The 21,023-nt window shown below is 39.5% G+C and overlaps 2 protein-coding genes across 6 annotated transcripts; one reads left to right on the top strand and one right to left on the bottom strand.

The window, feature by feature from the left end:
• Positions 1–575: 575 nt before the first annotated feature.
• Positions 576–3,515, bottom strand: LOC6618075 (protein ILRUN). Of its 4 annotated transcripts, none has more exons than XM_032725483.1 (4): positions 3,501–3,515; positions 2,618–3,169; positions 1,633–1,928; positions 1,210–1,349 (listed from the first exon to the last, which is right to left on the bottom strand). In XM_032725483.1, the coding sequence occupies exons 2-4, from the start codon at positions 3,091–3,093 to the stop codon at positions 1,210–1,212; spliced, it is 912 nt and encodes a 303-aa protein (XP_032581374.1). In that variant the 5' UTR covers positions 3,094–3,169; positions 3,501–3,515. The 4 variants fall into 4 exon arrangements, with proteins under 4 accessions (XP_002042373.1, XP_032581374.1, XP_032581373.1 ...); XM_032725482.1 differs by lacking the exon at positions 3,501–3,515 and adding an exon at positions 3,222–3,489; XM_032725484.1 differs by lacking the exon at positions 3,501–3,515 and adding an exon at positions 3,256–3,489.
• A 583-nt stretch (positions 3,516–4,098) lies between these two features.
• On the top strand, positions 4,099–20,209 carry LOC6618074 (plastin-1). Of its 2 annotated transcripts, none has more exons than XM_032724554.1 (5): positions 4,099–4,698; positions 16,939–18,049; positions 18,383–18,661; positions 18,727–18,980; positions 19,041–20,209. In XM_032724554.1, the coding sequence occupies exons 1-5, from the start codon at positions 4,624–4,626 to the stop codon at positions 19,242–19,244; spliced, it is 1,923 nt and encodes a 640-aa protein (XP_032580445.1). In that variant the 5' UTR covers positions 4,099–4,623; the 3' UTR covers positions 19,245–20,209. The 2 variants fall into 2 exon arrangements, with proteins under 2 accessions (XP_032580445.1, XP_002042372.1); XM_002042336.2 differs by lacking the exon at positions 4,099–4,698 and adding an exon at positions 14,361–14,760.
• The last annotated feature ends 814 nt before the right edge of the window (positions 20,210–21,023 follow it).

Raw genomic sequence — 21,023 nt, 5'->3', positions numbered from 1 at the left:
GTGTGTAATTGTGTTCTTTGTATTTTTGCATTTTTGACTCAATTACAATTTTCATGCAAAACCAGCAGCCAAAAGGAGAAAATAGCAGGGCCTGGAAATAGTAGCAATCATAAGTAATATTCCCGGTAATCGGATTAAATAATGTGATCAGAATAAGACATCAAACAAGCAACTGTCTAAACTATGTATATTATTTTTTTTTCTTTGAAATTCTCAAATTTTCTGATTTGCATTCAAATTTGGATTATTTCCTTGAATTCTTAGTTTTCAAATATTCCAATTTGATTGCGTTTTTGCTTCGATAAACACATTGGGCGGTAAGTTTCAAAACTTGTGCTTTTGTGGGAATGGCCTTTCTTGAAGAGCGGTGCCAGATCTATAAAAATATATAAACGTAGTGCTGCCAGTGAAGATTCCAAAACAGAACAATGCTGCCCATAAATTCAGTTAATGAACTACAATTTAAATTACTAAACGCAATGGTAGTTATTTGGCAAAAAAAGTTAAAATTATTTAACAATTGAGCTTTTAACATAAGCTTTTTCTCCACCGCCCAAAAATAAAAGACAACCAACTTTCTTAATCCTTCTGCTTCATTCTTATTTTTTCTCAATAAAACACTTACGTCTAATTTTGTTACATTTTTCTTAGCTTTTATAATTCTTGATTACTCAAAACATAGGAATTTAAATTACAGAAAAAAAAAAAGTTCAATTATGATTTAAACAATCGCACGCACACAAAACAGTACCGCCTAAAACTATCAGAAGAACTTAATGTGCCCACACGATTCCTATTCTCACTTTCACTTAATTTATTTCAATTTATTTCTGCCTATTGCCTCACACTCTTCGCTCCGTTCACGACATATCGATATATATAAAGCTGATCTGTCTGACACCGAAATTAAGGAGTGGGAAAAGTGGGAGGAGTAACGAAGGGTCCTGCAATCGAACTAAAACTTTAGTTAAACATGGAGTTGAGTAGTATATGTATGGCGTTGGCTACTACATAATAATGTGTATAAACGTTTTTCCTGTATACAAATCAACTACTGAGAACAACAGTATGTCCATTTGAAAAAAGGGGGAGAAGGGAAAATCTAGTCATATCGCGCAGGTTTATGAAATGCTATCGATGAGTTTTGGGACCGAAGACCCCGCTCGAAAGCGGAGGAGGATGCCGAATGCTAGATGCTGGACGCCGCGCTCATTGGGTGTGCGCGGTTATCACGATGTTGATTTGCGGATAGATATCCGGCTTGACCTCCGACGTGATCAGCTGCACCATCCGCTGCTGCAGTTCGTCCTGGCTGGCCTGCGTACCGGGCGGTATCATCCAAATGGCATCTGTTCGAACGAAATGCATTGAAATGGGACATTAGTTGCGGGTTCTTAAACTTAATATTCTAAATATAGTTTGCGTCCATAAAATAAAGTTAGTCGTTATGAATTATTTACAGAATAAATACATAAGAGGTATTGCCAATTTTTGATTCCCATGCTCATAAGTTTCGTTTTTTACTTTGAGAATTCAGAATACTTCTATAAACTAAATTACTTGCAACACTTCTGGTTTTGTTAGGTCAGCGGTTGATTCTAGTTCTAAGATCGATTGCTGTCTGTTGCTCACCGCCAAAGTACCAGCCATTTGAAGTGCACAGTCGCCACATGGTCGGCGGCTGCGTGGGCATCATGTCGGCCAGGATATCACAAGTTTCGCCCGGACGCAGAGCGGGCACATTGATGCGCTGCGTCTGGATGGGCGAGGTCAGATAGCAGTTGTTCGGCCAGCGCTCGGTGCCATCGTTCTGCAGCTGAAACGCTTGCTGCCGAGCATTCACTTGCTTCTCCTGGACGATCTTCATCGAGGGCAGCGACTGTAAACTGCAGAAGTCCAGATAGCAGCCCACCGCCGTCTGAAGGCTCCTGTAAATGTGAAAAATGTGGATTAATAACACGAAATTCAACTGGTTTATTAACAATTTGTCTCTACATGTGCATATTTGTTCAATTCATATCATATCATTTTAAATAGAACTGAACTACAGACCAATTACTTACAGAAATCAATATTCCACCTATTACACGGAACTACTTGGGAGCTAGATTTAATTTACAAAGAGATATCTTTAACTTTATAGCGCTTCTTTAAGTTCTGGAAAAGTTAGGGTCGCTCTTGAGATAAGGCGCTTTAATTTTCCAGTTTATAGTTTATAAAATGTTATTTATCACCATGACAAACTGAAAAACCTTCGTTTGTGTATAAATGTGTATTTATCAAACTGGAGGAAATGTAAAATTATTCGCAACTTTTGCTTTGCTTATTATTCAATAATTAAGCATTGTTTTAAATTTTATATGTTAAGAAATAAAAGAAAAAGGCCTCGCATCAAACATCACCTATGATGATCGTACCATGGGGATTTCTGAGTACATATATCATTACTAGTAAACCCATCTTTAAGTGAAATAGAGTTTATAAAGACTGTAACATGTCCAGAACGCAGGGAAGAAGCTTAAATTCAATGGATTATGAAACATTCTGTGATCTAACTCCATTTGGAATATTAGAGCACAATGGATTTGAGATCTTTTACATATAGCTATATCCTTACCAGTTACTCATCTCGAGGTAAAACCTGGCTGATTCCCGATTCATCTGGTTATTCATTAGGCTCTGAAACTGGCTGATGAGGTCTTCGTGGTCCGTGGTGCCCATACAGCTGAACTGTTGCAGCAGCAGGGAGTCGATATCGAAGTCGTTCGTCGGTAGACACTTGATCGTGGATGCGGATGCGTTAGCGGTTGTTGCGGATGGACTGGGACTCAGATTAGAGTTGGGATTCGCATTCGAATTTGGACTGATGTTCGGAGCGGAGTGCGACCCGGTGGGCGCGGGCAGGGGAATGGCCATCATGGGATTTGTGGTTGTTGTTGTATTGGTTGTGAGCCCGAATAACGGTTCACATTGCATCTGTTGTTGCTGCTGCTGCTGGCTGTCCGAATTTGGATTCGGATTCGGATTTAGATTCAGATTCATGTTCATGTTCTGCATCTCGGCGGCGTTCTCGTAGTTCTCCTCCACATCCATCTCGCTCACTGTCTTGATCTCGCTCTGTCTCTCTCTCTCAGTTAGTCTCCTTTGTTTGCTTTCTCCCCCTTTCTTTCTGTAATTAATATATCAAATCAAAATCGCAATCAAATGAAAATGCGTTTTACGCTTATGTTGTTGTTTGAGCACTTGTACACGCACGCACACCGACGCACGCTCGGTTGGAAATACTCGCAAGCACGCGCGCACACACAGATGCAGCAGCTGGTTTTAAAGGGCGACAAAAACAACAACAGCGACGGTCACCATGGCCAAGGGGGCGAGGCAGGGGGCGTTTCGGCTTCCAGCGTCCGCTGGCGTGACCTGTGACCTCGAAGAAAGCCGAAAAGCGATCACTTCGAAGCGAAGAAATGCGGCAATAAAATAAAAAGGCAACAATACTGGACCCTCCGGTGTGACCAGGCGGTTCTATTCTTTTATTCCAAACAAAAGGAACCGTAGCAAGCCGACTTCGAAATACCACCCGATAGCGGAAAAATACTAAACGCTAATGTTTGTTAACAGACGTTTGTTTGTGGAGACGTTTTTTATTTATTTATTTGGAGCTGAATTCCAAAAAAGTAAATTCAATTACGTTAGCGATATGAAAAATCTTTTTTAAATTTACCTCCTAATAAAGAAAAAATAACTAAATAGAAAAAGTCCCATGATTCAAATTCCACCATTCTTCCATAACTAACTCACCGACGAAAATTTGTCGCACATGTAGGATGTAAAAAAGGAACTTGCGCACACATCTTATCACAAACAGCTTTAAGCTTTTTTCAAATTCTCTACCCGACTTAAATTTACTTAATTTAAACTTGAATATAAACAATATGATGTCTACTATGAGAATTGCATTAAAAGGTATTTATATTTTAGCGAAAATTTAAGTTCAAATAGAATACTGTGCCCAGTTTTGGAACTATCGCGGTGAGTACTACCGTATATTTGTAGGATTTCAAATCCAAAAACGGGCACACTGTTTTCGCTCCGTTGTCTTCTTTCATTTCTCACAATACAACCCCTGCAATTTAGTTTTCTGTTTGTTGTTAAACATCTAACAAAAGCGCTTCGCACGCACAGCAAACCGGTCGATTCCGAACTCAGACGTGCTATATAACGTTTGAAAACAAAATTTGCTCGGTTGAAGTTGTAAATAACAACACGGAGGCTTTAAATCTGGATTCATCTTTTTTTTTTTTGGTAAAAACCAGTAACAAACAAAACCAGCAACGAAAGTGTGTGGGTGAAAAGTTAAGAAAAAAGTAAAAGAAGTTTAAGAATATTAGCACAGAAACGCACAAATACATAGATACGTATAGGAAAAGGAGCGCGCGGTAAAACAAAAAAGAAGAGGAGCAAAAAGAAGAAAAACGCCGACAGCGAAAACGGCGACAAAGTGAAATTGATTATAAACGGAAATTTATTTAAAATAATTACCAATCAGCGGCGTCAGTTATAAATAATTAAGAAAGTCAAGAAGAAAAGCAGCAGCAGCACACCACACACACATAGGCAGCGAAAATGGCAACACTTAACAAATTCACAAAAACGCTGTCCATTGATGAAAAGGCGGAGATCAAGGAGAAATTCATAGAGGTGAGATGACAAAAAGAGCAACAAAACGAAATGGTTGTTAGCAATGGCAACAGCAAACGGCAGCAGCAACATTCAATCAATAAGAGTAATAGGTGGCAAATTGTTGAAATTCAAATTGAATGACTCACACACACACGCACGCATGAGGCGCAGGAAGAAAACCGTTAAGCGGTGCATGTGGGCGTCGGCGTTGACAATGGGGAGCAGCGACGCTGACGCCGACGACGACGCCGACTGAGCAGCCGTCAGCGCGGCTGGCCTTCAACAGTGCAAAGCAACCCCCCATGAAGTGGACTTAAGCGAAGAAGAAGCAGTGGCGGGGGAAGCAGGAGCAGGAGAAGAACAGAGGCGGACCTTGAAGGGGTCTTAGTTAAATTGGGAATTGTAAAACGAATGCCAGATCATAAAAGCGTGGGCCCTAAACATAATCAGCTGACTTCATGAATTTGTGTTTATGTGGCTGCTGACAAGAAAGTTTTGCAAGAGAAGAGGAAATCGTAAAAGAACAGAGTTCATATTTTGCATTACACTTAAGAAAGTAACTGAGTCCTTTAACCCTTTAAAATCCCACCTCGATCCGCCACTGGAAAAGACCGTGAAAAGAAGCAGAGACAAGCATCGCTAGCTAACGGTTAATGCGCTGCGCCCGCTGCTGCATGTGCCAGTGCGAGGGAGAGGGGCGCGTGCGTGGATGTGGGTGGGAGGGGGCAGCAGATGAGCAAACAAGTTTCCCTTTCCCGCATCTCTTATCTCTCGCTCTTCGCACAGTGGAGAGTCGTTATCAAGAATACGAGAAACAAGAGGAAAAACAACTTACTTTAATTCGTACTATAGAGAGAATTTTGTTTTTGATTTCTATATGTGTATTGTGTAAACTGGAATGCAAAAGCTTTTGACGAATATTGCACTTTTCAAACTGTCCATGTACCATATAAATGAAAATAGATAAACCTCAGCATCACTAAATTCCACTGTAGACACATTACTTTGTCCTGTCACCGCCTTGATAAAGTATGCAAATATTTCTTATCGTGCATCGAGAATTTCCCTTGAATGTTTACAGAAGAAAACAAATTCCACCAAATTTTGGGTGGAGCCCTCTGCAACTGCGAAACCCAAAACGAAATCATTACGAGTATAAGAGCAGCGCATGCGTGGAGAAACGCAAGTTCAATGCCGCAGTCGGCGGCGCTGCCCATCCCCCATAGTGACTAATGCTAAAAGCAAACTAAAAAATAACAACAATGTTGACACCGACCAACCAACCATCATCTTTCACTTGACGAACGAATCTTTCTTGCGAATTTCGCGAGAATAATATTTGGGCAAGGCCAGCGGTATAAAGTTAGCGTATACCGTGCATTTATTTCCATACCATGACACCACGTAAAAGTCGCTGTGCTGCCACCCCTTTTTTTGGTGGGGTTCGCAGGGGGGCGGGGTGGAATAGCATGGAAAACCAGTTTCTGCTTAAACTAAAAATAAATATAAAAATCACAGGCCAGGGCACATATATACAAGCCCCGTCACCGGGAGAGCGTGAAAAACTACGTCTCAGCTCGGTCGCAGCTTCAATTCAGATTCAGATATCTGCTCTCAAACGCAAGACATGTCGCACAGTGGGCCGCAAGCGGTTGGCCCACGAAATGAATTCAAAAATCTTACATCGGTATTTCCAGTCTTTGAAACTCGACAAATAGCACGGCTTTATTTGGTGTTATTCAACATCTTTCACTGGTCAGTCTTATTATTACTTTGTTACATTTATAGTTTTGAGCATTGCTATTCATTATAGATATAGACTGTCACAAGCAACATTCTATACCCACAATTCGCAGTTTTCGGCAAACTGTGCATTCGTCACCTTGGTTCAGGGGGCAACAGGAGTCGAGTAATTTTCGTTCAATTTTATGCACACACTTAATAGTTTACAATTATTTCTTGCTGATTTTCGCTCGCCCGACTGTTTGAATCCCGCTCTGCATTTGGCATTTGGCTTTTCGCTGAGCTCGTAATTCCCGGCAATTCCGAAACTAAAAATAAGGAATATAATAAACGCCCACGCTGCAATTGCTTCGAGTGCAGGCCATAAAATCCGTATATGCTGGAAGGCATTAAAAAACCTTGCTTGATTGTAACTGCCAACGAAAACGGACTGCAGGCAAAAAAAAAGTATCTAATCATGTTTTAAAAATCCCCCTTAAATATATTGAATCTCATTGAACAATTCGCATTACTAAAGAACACCACATTTTATCTCAGTGTACCATTTAAGTCGACTACCGTCGCACGCGTCTTTGGCCGTTAATCGGTCGAACAATGTGGGTCCATTGTGCTCGGAATAGATCTGCGTGGCCAACAGAACGATTTGCAAGAAGCTGATTCCAAACAAGATCAGGATAAACACTACTGAACCAGGCACATACATACAATGGGTGGGAGTTATGTGGGCAGGGAACAATCGCTGCACTGATTGACACTTGAAAGCTGAAATCTGTTTTCGTTGTTCCACTATTGTTGTTGGATGCTGCGATGACTAATACCGAATGCCTCATATCATGAAAAAAATTGTACAATTCAAAATGAACAATTCCGAGCTCTTTTTATTCACTCAATGAAGGCTGATATTAAAACTATGGTAAACAAACTTGTCTATCCCACGGGGACTCTATTTAATATTGTTAAAATTGCTAGCGGGTGACTAATTACAAATTAGGCAATACAGCGGTTTCCCCTTCCATATTAGGATGATAAACTAATCGTTATTGTTCAGTAGCTATATGGCGATTAAAATTTGAATTAAATATAAGCTATATTATATTATATAAACGTAACAGTATAATGGTTCAGAGTATTGAGGATCCGGATTCAGGATGATTGCCTATCGCATCTGAGTGGCACATTGTTGCCATTTGCTCTTGTCAAGCAGCAAGACAGTGTTGCCACACCCACATACAAAGCGCTGCTTTTGTTTGTCTTTCGTTTTCGTCTCTGGTTTCTGTGTTTCTTTCCCATTCTTCCAGTGTTTTTGTTTCTGTTTCGGTTTCTGCTTCTGCGTGGGAGTGTCAGTGTTAATTGCCGCAAAGCCCCGCAATTTGAGTGCCCCGATGTGAAGGAGATATGCAATGTGTTTTTATGGTTTATATCGAGCTTGCATACTTGATAAACAATGACGGTAAAAATTAAAGCATTTCGATGAATACATTAGTACGCTATTTTTAGCAGATTTATGAGTAAGCCGCATTGAGAGTCCAAATCTTTTGGCATTAAACTGCAGTTATGTTCGATTTTACACCTTTCCTATTCCACGATTTATGGCTCTATGGATGCTATTATCTTGGGCGGAAGTGTGTGCCGCCTTTGTTGCATTGCATGTTGCTGTTTTCAAAAGTTGATGGGCAGGCACATAATTCATTTGGCTGCGTTTATTAGGTCTTTCGGCTGCTGCTGTTTTTCTCTCCCGGCATTTTTTTCCTGCTTTTACTGGTGTGCTCCCATTCACACAAAAAACAACACTTATTATTGTCTTTTCCGAATATATTATTCTTGGGGATGTTGCTGCAGCTTGGCTTTTATCAATATTGTTTGGGGCCCTCAAGTGCATTTTGAGTGCAGGCTACTCCGGGCACTTAGCGCTAAAAACGCTTTCTTTATTTATTTCGTTTTTAATTTCTTTGTCATTTTAATGCACATGCCAAAGAGTTTTGAATACCCGAACATACAACCGGCACACAGTGTCCATCAAAAGTCGTGCCGCACAGTGGGTCGTGATCAAACAGCGATGATATCATTCGATCCGAAGATTGTGTGCTTATAAAGTCCATGGAACACGTAAGTGTTACGTGATTGGGAAGCAAACAAATCGAATGTTGGGAATTATTTGAGAGCCATTTAAAATGTCGTTTTCAGAATTTGCGTATTAACTCAACACAAATTGCTCACCAAACTGTGAAAAGACACTTGTGTAAAATGACAGTATTATATCATTTGTTTTGGAAATCCGCATAGTTACAGTGTGCATGGCTATCAAGAGTGAAAGTGTTCGTAATGCGTTGATTGCATTTTATGTGCGATAAGTTGCAGCTGCATCAAGACAACCTCTCCCTCACTTTACAACTTTTTCTCTAGCTTATTTGGTTGTCCTTTTTCTCCAGTTGACGCACTGCATTTCCTTTCGTTTTAATACCCTTGCTTGGAGTAATTTTATTTATACAACTTGTTTGCTATGTGTAATAACTAACATAAAATAAGACTTAATCCACAAGGTACAATTTGTCAATCGATGCAGAGATATGATGTACAAAATTTCGAATAGATGACCAATTCTAATGGAATTCTCTCCTTAAGGGTATTCAAATCCCGGATACCATTTTTGGGCGCCTTCCCTCGTTGTTTTCGAATTGTTTTTTTGCGTGCCGGGTTTGTTGAATTCTGGCCGGTTACCTTTTGGGGGCAGCGTCGGATTGTTTGTCATTTCTTTTTATCAGTTTTTGCCATTTTCGGTTTTCACTTGGCACTTGTCAGAAAGAAAGAGGCAGGAAGCGGGAAAGGGAAAAACGGGGGATATGGATATGAATACGGGTATTGTAAATACAGACACGGATGATTTAGTGGCTCATTTCCAATATTTACCGGAGTGTTACTACTTGCCTTTCCCCTTTTTCCACATATTCCCACTGCCCATTTTCCACAGTGCTTTTTGTGTCGCTGATTAACTGTAAATTTGTCATAATGAAGTGCAGCGTTGACTTTCACAGATCGCTCGTAGTGGTAGTCGCGTGCTCTATACACTTGACGAAACACTGTTTTGTTTGTTTTCATTGGGGCGCGGCCAATACAATTAACACCCACAACAGAGCGCGGGGAACTAGTTCATTAGCCGAACTAAACGCTTCTTTAGCGGCACAATTGAGTGGCCACAATGCGATGCACTTCAATAAGCAGGGCACTGAAAAAAATTATCTCTTATGTTGGAAAAATTCAGAAAAGAACATTAATTCAAGGAAGATCTATTTGGGAAGGAACATAGAATAGTTAAAATATTATATTTGCAAGAATCTCTTTAATCGTCTGTAGTGTTTTATTCCAGTTTTTGAGTGACATTTAAATAAGTCCTCTAATTTTTGTTAGGGCAAGAAACCTTTAAAAGAAAGCGAAACTTAAATTCAAGCCCACTTAATTTATCAATGACTGTTTCATACGATATGCTGTGGCGTCTGTTTCAATCCATTGAGGGTGTTCGCTCGCCTAATTGGCGAGTGGCTTTTATGACTCAGCCCTGGTAATTTATCCTCGCCCCTGACTAATACCCATATTATATATCACTCGCGAAAGTGTAATCAGTCGGCAGGGCGGGTCTCTGGGGCAAAAGGAAGCGGATCTGACATTTTTACGTACATATAGTGGAGGATAATAAAATAGTAACAAAAAAAAAAAAATTACTCTCAGGTCAGATAATAAAGTTATTCTAAAAACTTTTATAAAAACGTATTCTGTTCCTCATTTTTGGGAAATTCGAACTATATTTAGATATAGTAAATAAGGTGTATATCGGATAAAATGTATTGTTTGGTAAGAAACTCATATCATGCATCATGATTTCGTATTTGTTTTATTAGCTAATATATATTATTTGTGATGACTTTAGAAGACTTCAAGTTTATTTGATGACGCTTTACATGCGACCATCTAATAAAGCCCTCGACCTCAACCAGGATTACTATTATTTTACCAGCTAACTGTCTTCTCCGGTCGACGCCCACAACTTGGCGAGGGACTCTCCGTCTAGCTGGCGGATATGTGTCACTGCTGATTATACAAATTACTTAACAGCTTTTTTTTTGTGCGTGCGCTGGCTGGACACACTGCAATTTCTACATAAATATATACTACACTCAACGTTGCGAGTAATCGCAGACAAGCGAAGACTCAAAGATACTACGTGTTACAAATTTGAATTGACTGCGACAACGTCGAAACAAAAGTATTAAAAACGACAACGAAGACCAAGTTGAATGCGAACAACGACCGGCAAACAACCAGAAAAACAGCAACAGATACGAAAAAAAAAACCACAACAACGTCAAGAGAAACGAAAAGTAACGCACTGACACCGATTGACACGCCAGGCGACAAAAGTTTTGAACAGTGTTTCTTTTTTGGGGTTATTCTTATTCGAAGTATATTCGAACTTTGATGCAGCGTGGTGCAATGAGTCATTACAATGGGTATGTTTTTTTAAGCTTGAGCATGCGTTTTGTATGATTTGCAACCTTCAGTAATGGGTATGATATAATTTTCAATCTTCAGAAATCGGTAGTGACCGTAAAAATGGGATATGGAATGATTTTAAAGATTTCAGAAGGCTGAAAAGTTGTTTAGTATTCTTTCAATAAAAGGATAACTACATAAGATCGACTATCTAGTATAATCAAAAGATTTGAACTTAATTCATGAAAGAAATGCAAAATGATAATATTTGGGTAAATATTTATATTATAGCATCATCACAGAGTTCAACATTATTTAGTATATCAGTGGTATTTTGCTTTGTTAAAGTCGTTATTGCTTTAATTGTATCTCAAAAATGCACTGGATAAGCACGTATGTTTTTGTGCTGAAATAAATATAATATAGAATATGTTCCACTTTTGTGGGGTGTGCGCTCGTAAAGTATCTATTGGTGGTCTTTTTTACGGCCGTGCAACGGTAAACAACTATCTAGCATATCATCATTATTATCGCCAACATCGGCATAGGCATGGGCGCATTATTAATTTTTGTTCAATTGATTTCCCTTGCCTGTGTATTCGATTCGATTCGAACAGCCACTTCTTATAGCCCACTTCGACCTCCATGGCAGCAGCGGGGTCAAAGGAGGGGGCACTTGGGTACTTTGTGGATACTTTTGGGGGTCTTATGCATAAAGCGGTATGAGTATCTATCGAACAATGCTGATTAACATGTTTCGAATGCTGAACGTTGACTCACGTTTAATCAGCGCGCGTTGTATTGTTGCTGTTTATTTGTGTATATGCTTTTTATTGTTGCTGCTGATGTTGATGTAATGCTGCCTTTGTTGTCGAGGTCGCGACACACTGAAAAAGTGGGTGGAATGGGTTGGATGGGGGGGATTAAAAAACCGTAGTTGCACTATCGCACGGCATTACTTGATATGCAAAAGCTAGGCTAATTCCACTTGTCGTGCCGGGCATACGAAATGACAGTTTTTGGACTCGAAAACCGGTTCAACGAAAGCGAAAAAACTGGCACAAATACTTGATGTTTTCCGTTTTCTCGACCAGGTGACATCTACAATTACGTCACTCAAACAATTTCCCCCTAAAAGCCGCGGCAAACAAAACTTTAAAAACTATAAAGACCGCATAGCATATTGTTATTGCTTCTTTCTCGAATTTTTTGCCGCTGCTAATGAACTTCATTTGCTGTAAATTGCCTTTAAATGACAGTGACTAAGCTCCGAGTAGCGGCGCAAACATTAACGCTCGAAAAAAATAAAAACAACAAACTGAAAAAATAAACAAAAATATACAAGGAAAAACGTTCATTAACAAAAATTTCGCGCGTTGTTTGTCATAATTATGATTGCCGCCTAGGTTCTCTTCTGGGTTAAAAAAAAAAAAGAAATCTTACACTTGGACAAATAAAACTAGCTATTAGATAAAAACGTTTTTAATATATGACTTTTTTTCAGGATCTCAAGCATATCTATAATAACATAATCTTTTTAGGAAAACTACATATAAGTATATGAAATATAAACAACTTGCTGTTTAATGGCCTTTTCTTCGAGTGTACATACATAGGTGAAGGGTTGGCAAACATCGGTGACACCAAAAGTGAACCCGTAGAAAGTTGCTTGGGGTCAGGCGTGTGCGGTTCTGGTGTTTGATTTCTTACTGCCACTAAAGAAGATACTTCAAAGTGGCTTTTAACAAATTCAAATATGTAAATGAACGCGTTCAATTCAATGAAATGGAGGGCGTACTACAGGTGCTAATTAAGTGCAATATATTTTTGAATTGAAGTACAATAAACTCATCTTATGAGGTAAATATTTGTTAAGTTATTGCAGTCAATTTGGAATAATTATCGAGGGGAAACACTAAACTATTTAAAAAGGTTAACGACCGATAGATTTACATACATATATCAAATAGAGCTATTATAAATATATATGTACTTATTACAACATTTTCGAAGAATGCATTTCAACCAATCTGATAGCATTAACTATATGACTAAGCCGAGCTGCTCTTGCTCAAAGTTGTGGATAGTATTATGTAACAAAAACGGTTTCATGATAAAAGATGCGTTTGCTCAGCTGCGTTTATTCTCGTTGATCCGATATATCGGTCGATCGAGGAGTGGCGACACTTACAAGGTAACAAAAAAAGCCTTTGTATGTCCAGCGATTAGTCATCGCGAGTAACTGATCTGGCCACTACTGTGCATAACTACACTGGAGAAAAATGTGCTCTCAGACTATTCGATTTTTATTATCTTCAAAGAATATTTTGGCAGTAGCGAAAAGAAGTCATCTGTACACAAGATCCTTAAAAGTTTTACGTTAACCCCCTTGTTTTTTATGTTCAAAGGAAGTCCTAAACGTTTATTGTCGCATTTCCTTGTCGAGCTTTTATTATCTTGGCTGGAATTAGATTTATGTTGTACAAGTTATAACCTAACCGAAATGACAATTGCCACATAATTCCCTCGCTGATACAATGGCTATTAAAAAACCAATTACGTTTAAATACCGTGTTCCTCTCTCAGGTACTTTTTACTCTCATTTTTCCCATTATCTCTCTATAAGTTCACCCGCCAAGTGGTATTGCATTTAATCGAAAACTTTTCGATGCGTAAGCAATTTGTTGAAAGCGATTTCGGACTTTTGAGACTGTTGCGAATAGGGTTGCCACGTCACGGCAGAGACCGGAAATTGACAAGTGAATCAATGGAAATATAAACTATAAGTGTTTACATTCATTTATACCAGCCAAGGATTCATACAGCTTGCCCAATTCCTTACAAGCTGAATCACTTGTTCTACGACACGTTTGTACATTCATGGTTTAATGATATATTCAAATGTAAAAAATTATAAACAAATAAGAGATTAGGAAAAGTATTTTAAATTATGCTGCGATAAACAATGGTATGTTATAATCAACCTGCATTCTAAGGCGATTTGGCAACCCTGCTGTCTTGTTGAACCTGAGAAAGAGCGAAAGAGAGTGGCTAGTATCATTAAAAGAAATAAAGTAAGGAGGAGACTGGATCTTATCCATTCCAGGAGAAAATTAAATTTAGTACCTAACAACGTTTCTTTATAGATGATTTCTGCACATTTACTGAACCTTTTACTTTGCAGTTTTTGAAACTAAGTAACTTTTTATCGTAGCTTTTTTAGCGATATAGGATGACGCGTTTTCTAAAGGTGTTATTCTGCCTCTCTTTTCACGGCTTCTCCCCTCTTTTACTCTCTCATTTACTGATAAGGGTTCGTTCGATTGGAGTGCTGTTTTTTGCCTCTGTTTTTTTTTTTTTTTTTTTTTTTTTTTTTTTTTTTTTTATAAAAGAAAAAGCATAAATAGTCCGTTCCACTGAACCACTCAATTAGTACTCAACAATAGCTCGTGGAAAGCGAATCAGCCAAAAAAAGAAAGAAGAACGAAGAACGAGAAAGAAAGCAGGAGTAGTTACAAGAATTATTTAATTAAAGCTCGCATCCTTGGCTCTCTCTTCCGCTCTCTCGCGCCGACTTTCTTTCGCTCTCTCTCGATCAATTGGAGATCTCTTCCGCTCGGTGGTGCGCTCTTTCTGCCGCGTTTGTGCGTGTGTTGTGTACTTACTGTGTGCAAATCAATTAATTTTTTGTTGTTTGTTTGTTTTCGCAACGAAAACCAGAAGGAATATCGTAAATAATAAAATTAATTCCGCGTGCAAATATACATTGGAATAATGGCCGATATTCTCAACGTGGAGCAGCACCAAACGGTTCAGGAGTTCAAGCAGAATCTCGAGGAGCTCATTCCCAACGTAGGTGGCGCCACGATGTCGACTACAGTGGATAACCGCTAAAGCAAACAACTATACCATACAAGAATAAGAAATTGGGAACGCATAATAGGAAGATACCGCATTAAAGCATCTTTGAAAAATTTAATACGTATTTTAATTATCAAATTGCTCACAATTTAAAACATCGTTTATTAATTGAGAGTCTTGAGTTGAACAGCCTTTAAAACATCAAATTTGAATTTTTTATTACCCACAATTCACGTAATCATTCCCTCTCGATTTTGGTGTGTCGGTGTTTTTTTTTTCGCCCTCGTTATTTTTCTTCCCTATCAATTTTTCTCGGAGCACTTTATGGCTTTTTAATCGATAACACCGACAGGTGACACGCATACCAATGCCCAATGCCCATAAGAGGGGCCTTTACAGTGAACACCTCCGATAAAGAGCACGCGCTCCCAACTGACCCACTGCAGAACACCCCCCGAAAATATGGCGAAAATCAGAATCACTTCCGTTCGATGTCAGTCAAATGTTGGCCAAAAGAATATCCCAGCTATCAGTCCGCTTGACTCTCTCTTTTGGCCAAGGACAACACCCTCGTTGGCTTAACGGCTTTCCCCCCTAGAAAACCCGAGAACCACCTATCATATCATTACCATACACGTAATCGTGTGCTGCTTTCGATTTTTTATGTTCTCTTTTTGGCGCACAGAAATTTATCTTATCGACAAACAGCAAAAGCGGAGCAATCAACGCACCACTACTAAACCGAGTTACCAACCAGTGAGCCATAAATTCCACAGTCCAGTATATCAGCCGATCCAACTGGCCCTCTTCCCCTTGGATTTGTCCTATTTCGCACACCGAATATGGCGAAAATGTCGAACCTTTTATTATACCGTCCGGCTGAATACTTGGGTTTTCACCAATTTCGATATTTGGAAATCGGAACAATTTGGAGCAAAACTAACTTTGAGCATATTAAACTGGCTTAGTTGAGGACTGGGCTACAATATGATTTTATGTGAAAGATCAAACATATAAACTGGGAATATTTTCAAAACAAATTCCAAAAGTATTATATTTTATTCAAAAAAAGTACTGATACGACATTATTACAGATTAAAGTGTTATGTTTCCAAACAATTTAACATTAATAGTATTGAGTTATGTTAGTTTGTCAGTAGGTTTAAAAAGATATTATACACTGCAACATAGATCAGCCAACGTTTTTCAATGCTATAATAGTTTTAAACAAACGGGTTCGCAATTAGTTAATTTTTCATTTTGTAACAACTTAAACCATAAACATAAATATTTGCCTTCGATGCCAACAATAAAAGCTTATCTAATCTAAAATATTTCAAGCATATTGACCAAAAATCGCGTTTAACCATTAAATATGACTAATAAATTTAAGTCAAGTTGTGAAACCCATATAATGATATATCGAATTGCCTGGTCTGTTTAATTATATAGCTCTTATATGTAAATCTGTTAAAGGAATCCCAGCTGAATTAAAATCAGTATTTAATGTGGCCACCTCTTAGTCATTGAATTTTGCAAGAAATAATCAAGTAGTGTCCGAATCTCAAGTGTTTACATACTGATTCATTTTTTCAGGATTTCACTTCTTAAGTTTTTTTTTTTTTGTATATTTTCTGTTATTTTCTGTGGCGCCCACTCACGCTTTTGAACTGCCTAAATTGAAGCGAACAATTTTTCAATAATCAGCGAATATGTCAGTCAGGTGGAAGATAGGACCCCTCGAACTGGAAACTGAAAAATGGAAATTAAATTCGATAAGGCTGGTACACAGACAATATAGCGATAAGGTTGCTGGAGATGGAATATAGCATTTTGCATACCGAATTCCGCAGATAAAACAGGTGGAGGCACTGGAATGCGGCTGTGTGTTTGGCTTTCGAATTTGATTGATGACTCACAGATCGATCGTGGCAATAGGCGGCGGACAACTTACTCATGACCGGGGATTACTCATGGATATTTCCTCTACTCAATTTGTATTGGTGTGCCCCTTATTCATTTTGAGTTCCGAGAAGGCCAGAAATTGGGTTTATGCCTAAGAAAGGTCAATAATGTTTATGCCAATGTTAATGAAAACTGTCTAGATCTAATAGTTTTTGCACAATTGTTTTGAACCAATAGTAAGTAAAATCCCTTTCCTTCTTGCAGTTGGATGCCAACAAGGATGGCTTCATCGATCTGCACGAGCTAAAGGATGCCCTCAACCAGGTGGGCTTCAAGCTGGCCGGCTACCAGGTGCGCGAAATGATCGACGAGTACAAGGGCAAACAGCTGACTGCCTTCCAGGGCAAATTGAATCTGGAGGAGTTCGAGGCACTGTGCCTGGACCTGAAGAGCAAGGATGTGGCCAGCACATTCAAGACGGTCGTCTCCAAGAAGGAGAACTTGGAGACCCTGGGCGGCATGTCGAGCATTTCGTCGGAGGGCACCACCCATTCGGTGCGCCTCGAGGAGCAGCTGGCCTTCTCCGACTGGATCAACTCGAATCTGGGCCACGACAAGGATCTGCAGCATCTGCTGCCCATCGATAGCGAGGGCAAACGCTTGTATCTGAGCATCAAGGATGGTATTCTGCTGTGCAAAATCATCAACCACTCCTGCCCGGACACAATCGATGAGCGTGCGATCAACAAGAAGAACCTCACCGTCTACCGGGAGTTTGAGAACTTGACCCTGGCCTTGGTTTCCTCCCAGGCGATTGGATGCAACATCGTAAACATCGATGCCCACGATCTGGCCAAGGGCAAGCCACATCTGGTGCTGGGTCTTCTCTGGCAGATCATCCGCATCGGCCTGTTCAGCCACATCACCCTGGACAGCTGTCCGGGATTGGCTGGCCTACTCTTTGACAACGAACGTCTCGAGGATCTGATGAAGATGTCGCCAGAGGCCATCCTCCTGCGCTGGGTCAACCATCATTTGGAGCGCGCCGGCATCTCGAGGCGGTGCACCAACTTCCAGTCGGACATCGTCGATTCCGAGATTTATTCTCATTTGCTGAAGCAAATTGCCGGCAATGATGCGGATGTCAATCTGGATGCCCTGCGGGAATCCGATCTGCAGTCGCGCGCAGAGATCATGTTGCAGCAAGCCGCCAAGCTCAACTGCCGCAGCTTCCTCACGCCACAGGATGTCGTGAACGGCGTTTACAAACTCAATCTGGCCTTCGTGGCTAATCTGTTCAACAACCATCCGGGATTGGACAAGCCCGAACAGATCGAGGGACTGGAGTCCATTGAGGAGACGCGCGAAGAAAAGAGTAAGTACTTAATATTTAGCCATACCTTAGATCATTACAAAATACCGCTGAAAGGCTTTTATTTAATTGAAAATTAAACACAAGAAATCAAAGTTGACTGCCATTTATAGCATAATTAAAGCAATTATAAATATATATGCTTATCAATCAGCTTTGCACAGGAAGTACACGCCATAAAAATAGAATTTTTAACTCTTAAGACCATTTATCACAAGAATATATATAAGAATATAATATGTAAACTTATGAGAATACGATTACTTAGAATACTTAGGTGTGATATACATATTCTGAATATATTTAACTTACTCCAATCATTTCTATTTTTTCTAGCCTACCGCAACTGGATGAACTCGATGGGCGTGGCACCGCACGTGAACTGGCTGTACTCCGATTTGGCCGATGGTCTGGTCATATTCCAGCTGTTCGACGTCATCAAGCCGGGTATTGTCAACTGGAGCCGTGTGCACAAGCGTTTCAGCCCGCTACGCAAGTTCATGGAGAAGCTGGAGAACTGTAACTATGCGGTGGATCTGGGCAAGCAGCTAAAATTCTCGCTGGTCGGAATCGCAGGCCAGGATCTAAACGATGGCAATGCAACGCTGACGTTGGGTAAGCATTGCTATTCTAATTGTATTTTTGGATGTTACTAATTCTGAACTACCTCATTGTTACAGCTCTCATCTGGCAGCTTATGCGCGCCTACACCCTGTCCATTCTGTCCCGCTTGGCCAACACTGGCAACCCCATCATCGAGAAGGAGATCGTCCAGTGGGTGAACAACCGACTGTCGGAGGCTGGCAAACAGTCGCAGCTGCGTAACTTCAACGACCCGGCCATCGCCGATGGCAAGATAGTGATCGATCTGATCGATGCCATCAAGGAGGGCAGCATTAACTACGAGTTGGTGCGCACTAGCGGAACACAGGAGGTGAGTCCTGACTATGTCATGAAATGTGGCAGGCTGAACTAACGCTTATTGATTCCGCAGGATAACCTGGCCAATGCCAAGTATGCCATCTCCATGGCTCGCAAGATCGGCGCCCGTGTCTACGCCCTGCCCGAGGACATCACCGAGGTGAAGCCGAAGATGGTGATGACCGTTTTCGCCTGCATGATGGCCCTCGACTATGTGCCCAACATGGACAGTGTGGACCAGAACAACCACAACAGCTCCGCCAGCAACAGCAATTAGGCGCCATAGCCACAACTCATTTATACATAAACAAAAGGATGGGATTTTGAAAGGGAAAAACAAAGTGGGAACTACGTAAATTTGTCGTATTCGCTAATTACTAATAACTCTATTCGATTGCGTTCCTTCCTGCGCTACCAATACATTTTTGTGTTTTTTTTATTTCAATTACTTTTTGTAATTTTTTTATTATATATTTATATATTATATAATTGAGTATGAGTTTCCCCCTATTGTAATTAAGCAAACAGATTTTAGAGTGTCGCACATCTGTTTTCGAGCCCGGCGAGGTTTTTCTTTATTAGTTTTGTTTAACAATTGTTTAATTATACAACTGTAACCTTATTTTATAAATAGAGGTTTAGCTTTTTCCGCTTAAAATCCTTAAAAGAGAAGAATGGTGAAACAAGAGAAAGAAAAAAAGCGACTTGTGCAGGATTAAGAAAGAATTATAATATTAACATTGCGACGAAAACAATTAACTCTGTAATATATATACATATATATTTATATACGATTACGATATGCGTCTATATACATAACATATAAATTTACATAAATCGATATATTTTTCCATAAACGCGTTGCCTAAAATAAGATAACGAACGAAGATCAGGAATGGGGAATATTCAGAAACAAAAGAAGTCGAGGAAAACAGAGGAAACAATTTTATATTTACTATACATTTTTTTGCAAGTAATCGTAAGCTGCCTTTGTTTATGTGTTTTTCCAACATGCGTGTTTGTTCAATTTCTTTTTACATATTTGTATAATTTTGCGTTTAAGTGCATTAGAGCGAGGTGGCAATAGGTATCGCCAACACGGCGTAGAAAGAGAGGGCAACAAACATTTTTAGTGCAATGAGGCGACATACAAATCCAAGAGAAAAAAACGAATTAAGAAGAAGATGAAGTAATATTATATGCAGAATAAAAGTAAAACAATAAAGAAAATGAAAATACCAATATAAAAGACGTTTCACTTAATAAATCATAATTCTGTGAAGTTATTAACAGTAAGTCTTAGGAGTTATTTTCATGGCCCAGCACATTAATAGTTATTGTTCTGTCAACAATAACTACATACACTTTGTGTCATAAACATTTACCGAAACGTTGACAGGTCACCGGTTGTATCAACTTTGTTTTTTTTTTTTTGTAATATGAGATCAATGAGAACATTTGTGACTAATGCCTTATCCTTATGTTTCCCAATGAAATTATCGTTTCCTGGAAGCAATCAAAGGCATATATGAAAGGCGAATAAGTTACTGGCTAAGCGTGTATAAATCCTTATCGATACGGTCCCCTCTATGAGACGATTTTCGTATTTCGAACCTGCCATCTAATCGGCCAGCTTATTAGATATGGCGCTTCTCACGTGGCTAGCAAAGCAAATCGTAGGGCACTTCAAGTCAACTGACTTTTGTCCAGCGATGATGACGACGTAAGACTTGCTGCTTCACTGCCATGTCATTCATGGGAATCCGTATGTAAAATTTGAATCGAATGGCCGGCGATTGCAATTGAAACTTGTGAAAATGGTGTGACTGCACGGTGGCCTTTAATCTGCAAATCGCCCTAAGGCAGAAAAGTATTAACAATTTGGCTTTAGTTAGAAGATGTGTTAAAACGGATTTAAATTTAAATATTTTCAATTGTTTTATGTTTTCCATCATTTCATAAGTAATAAACTTAAGCCCAAAAGTAGGCAAATACAGTTTAATATGTGAAACTAATGCTGTGTGTATGCAGGAAAGTCAGCCCAAGAGTATGACTT

The sequence above is a fragment of the Drosophila sechellia genome, chromosome X (genome assembly GCF_004382195.2).
Source record: "Drosophila sechellia strain sech25 chromosome X, ASM438219v1, whole genome shotgun sequence".
NCBI lineage: Eukaryota > Metazoa > Arthropoda > Insecta > Diptera > Drosophilidae > Drosophila > Drosophila sechellia.
Note: the sequence above shows the minus strand (reverse complement) of the source record. Positions and strands in the feature narration are given on the sequence as shown.

Bases quoted from the DNA above. Each gene is read 5' to 3' on its own strand.
- LOC6618075 (XM_032725483.1), bottom strand. From the start codon at position 3,093: ATGGATGTGGAGGAGAACTACGAGAACGCCGCCGAGATGCAGAACATG. The intron at 1,929-2,617 runs GTAAGGATATAG...TCACATTTACAG, and splicing joins TACCTCGAGATGAGTAACTG to GAGCCTTCAGACGGCGGTGG. The intron at 1,350-1,632 runs GTGAGCAACAGA...TCGTTCGAACAG, and splicing joins AAATGGCTGGTACTTTGGCG to ATGCCATTTGGATGATACCG.
- LOC6618074 (XM_002042336.2), top strand. From the start codon at position 14,683: ATGGCCGATATTCTCAACGTGGAGCAGCACCAAACGGTTCAGGAGTTC. The intron at 14,761-16,938 runs GTAGGTGGCGCC...TCCTTCTTGCAG, and splicing joins TCGAGGAGCTCATTCCCAAC to TTGGATGCCAACAAGGATGG. The intron at 18,662-18,726 runs GTAAGCATTGCT...TCATTGTTACAG, and splicing joins CAATGCAACGCTGACGTTGG to CTCTCATCTGGCAGCTTATG.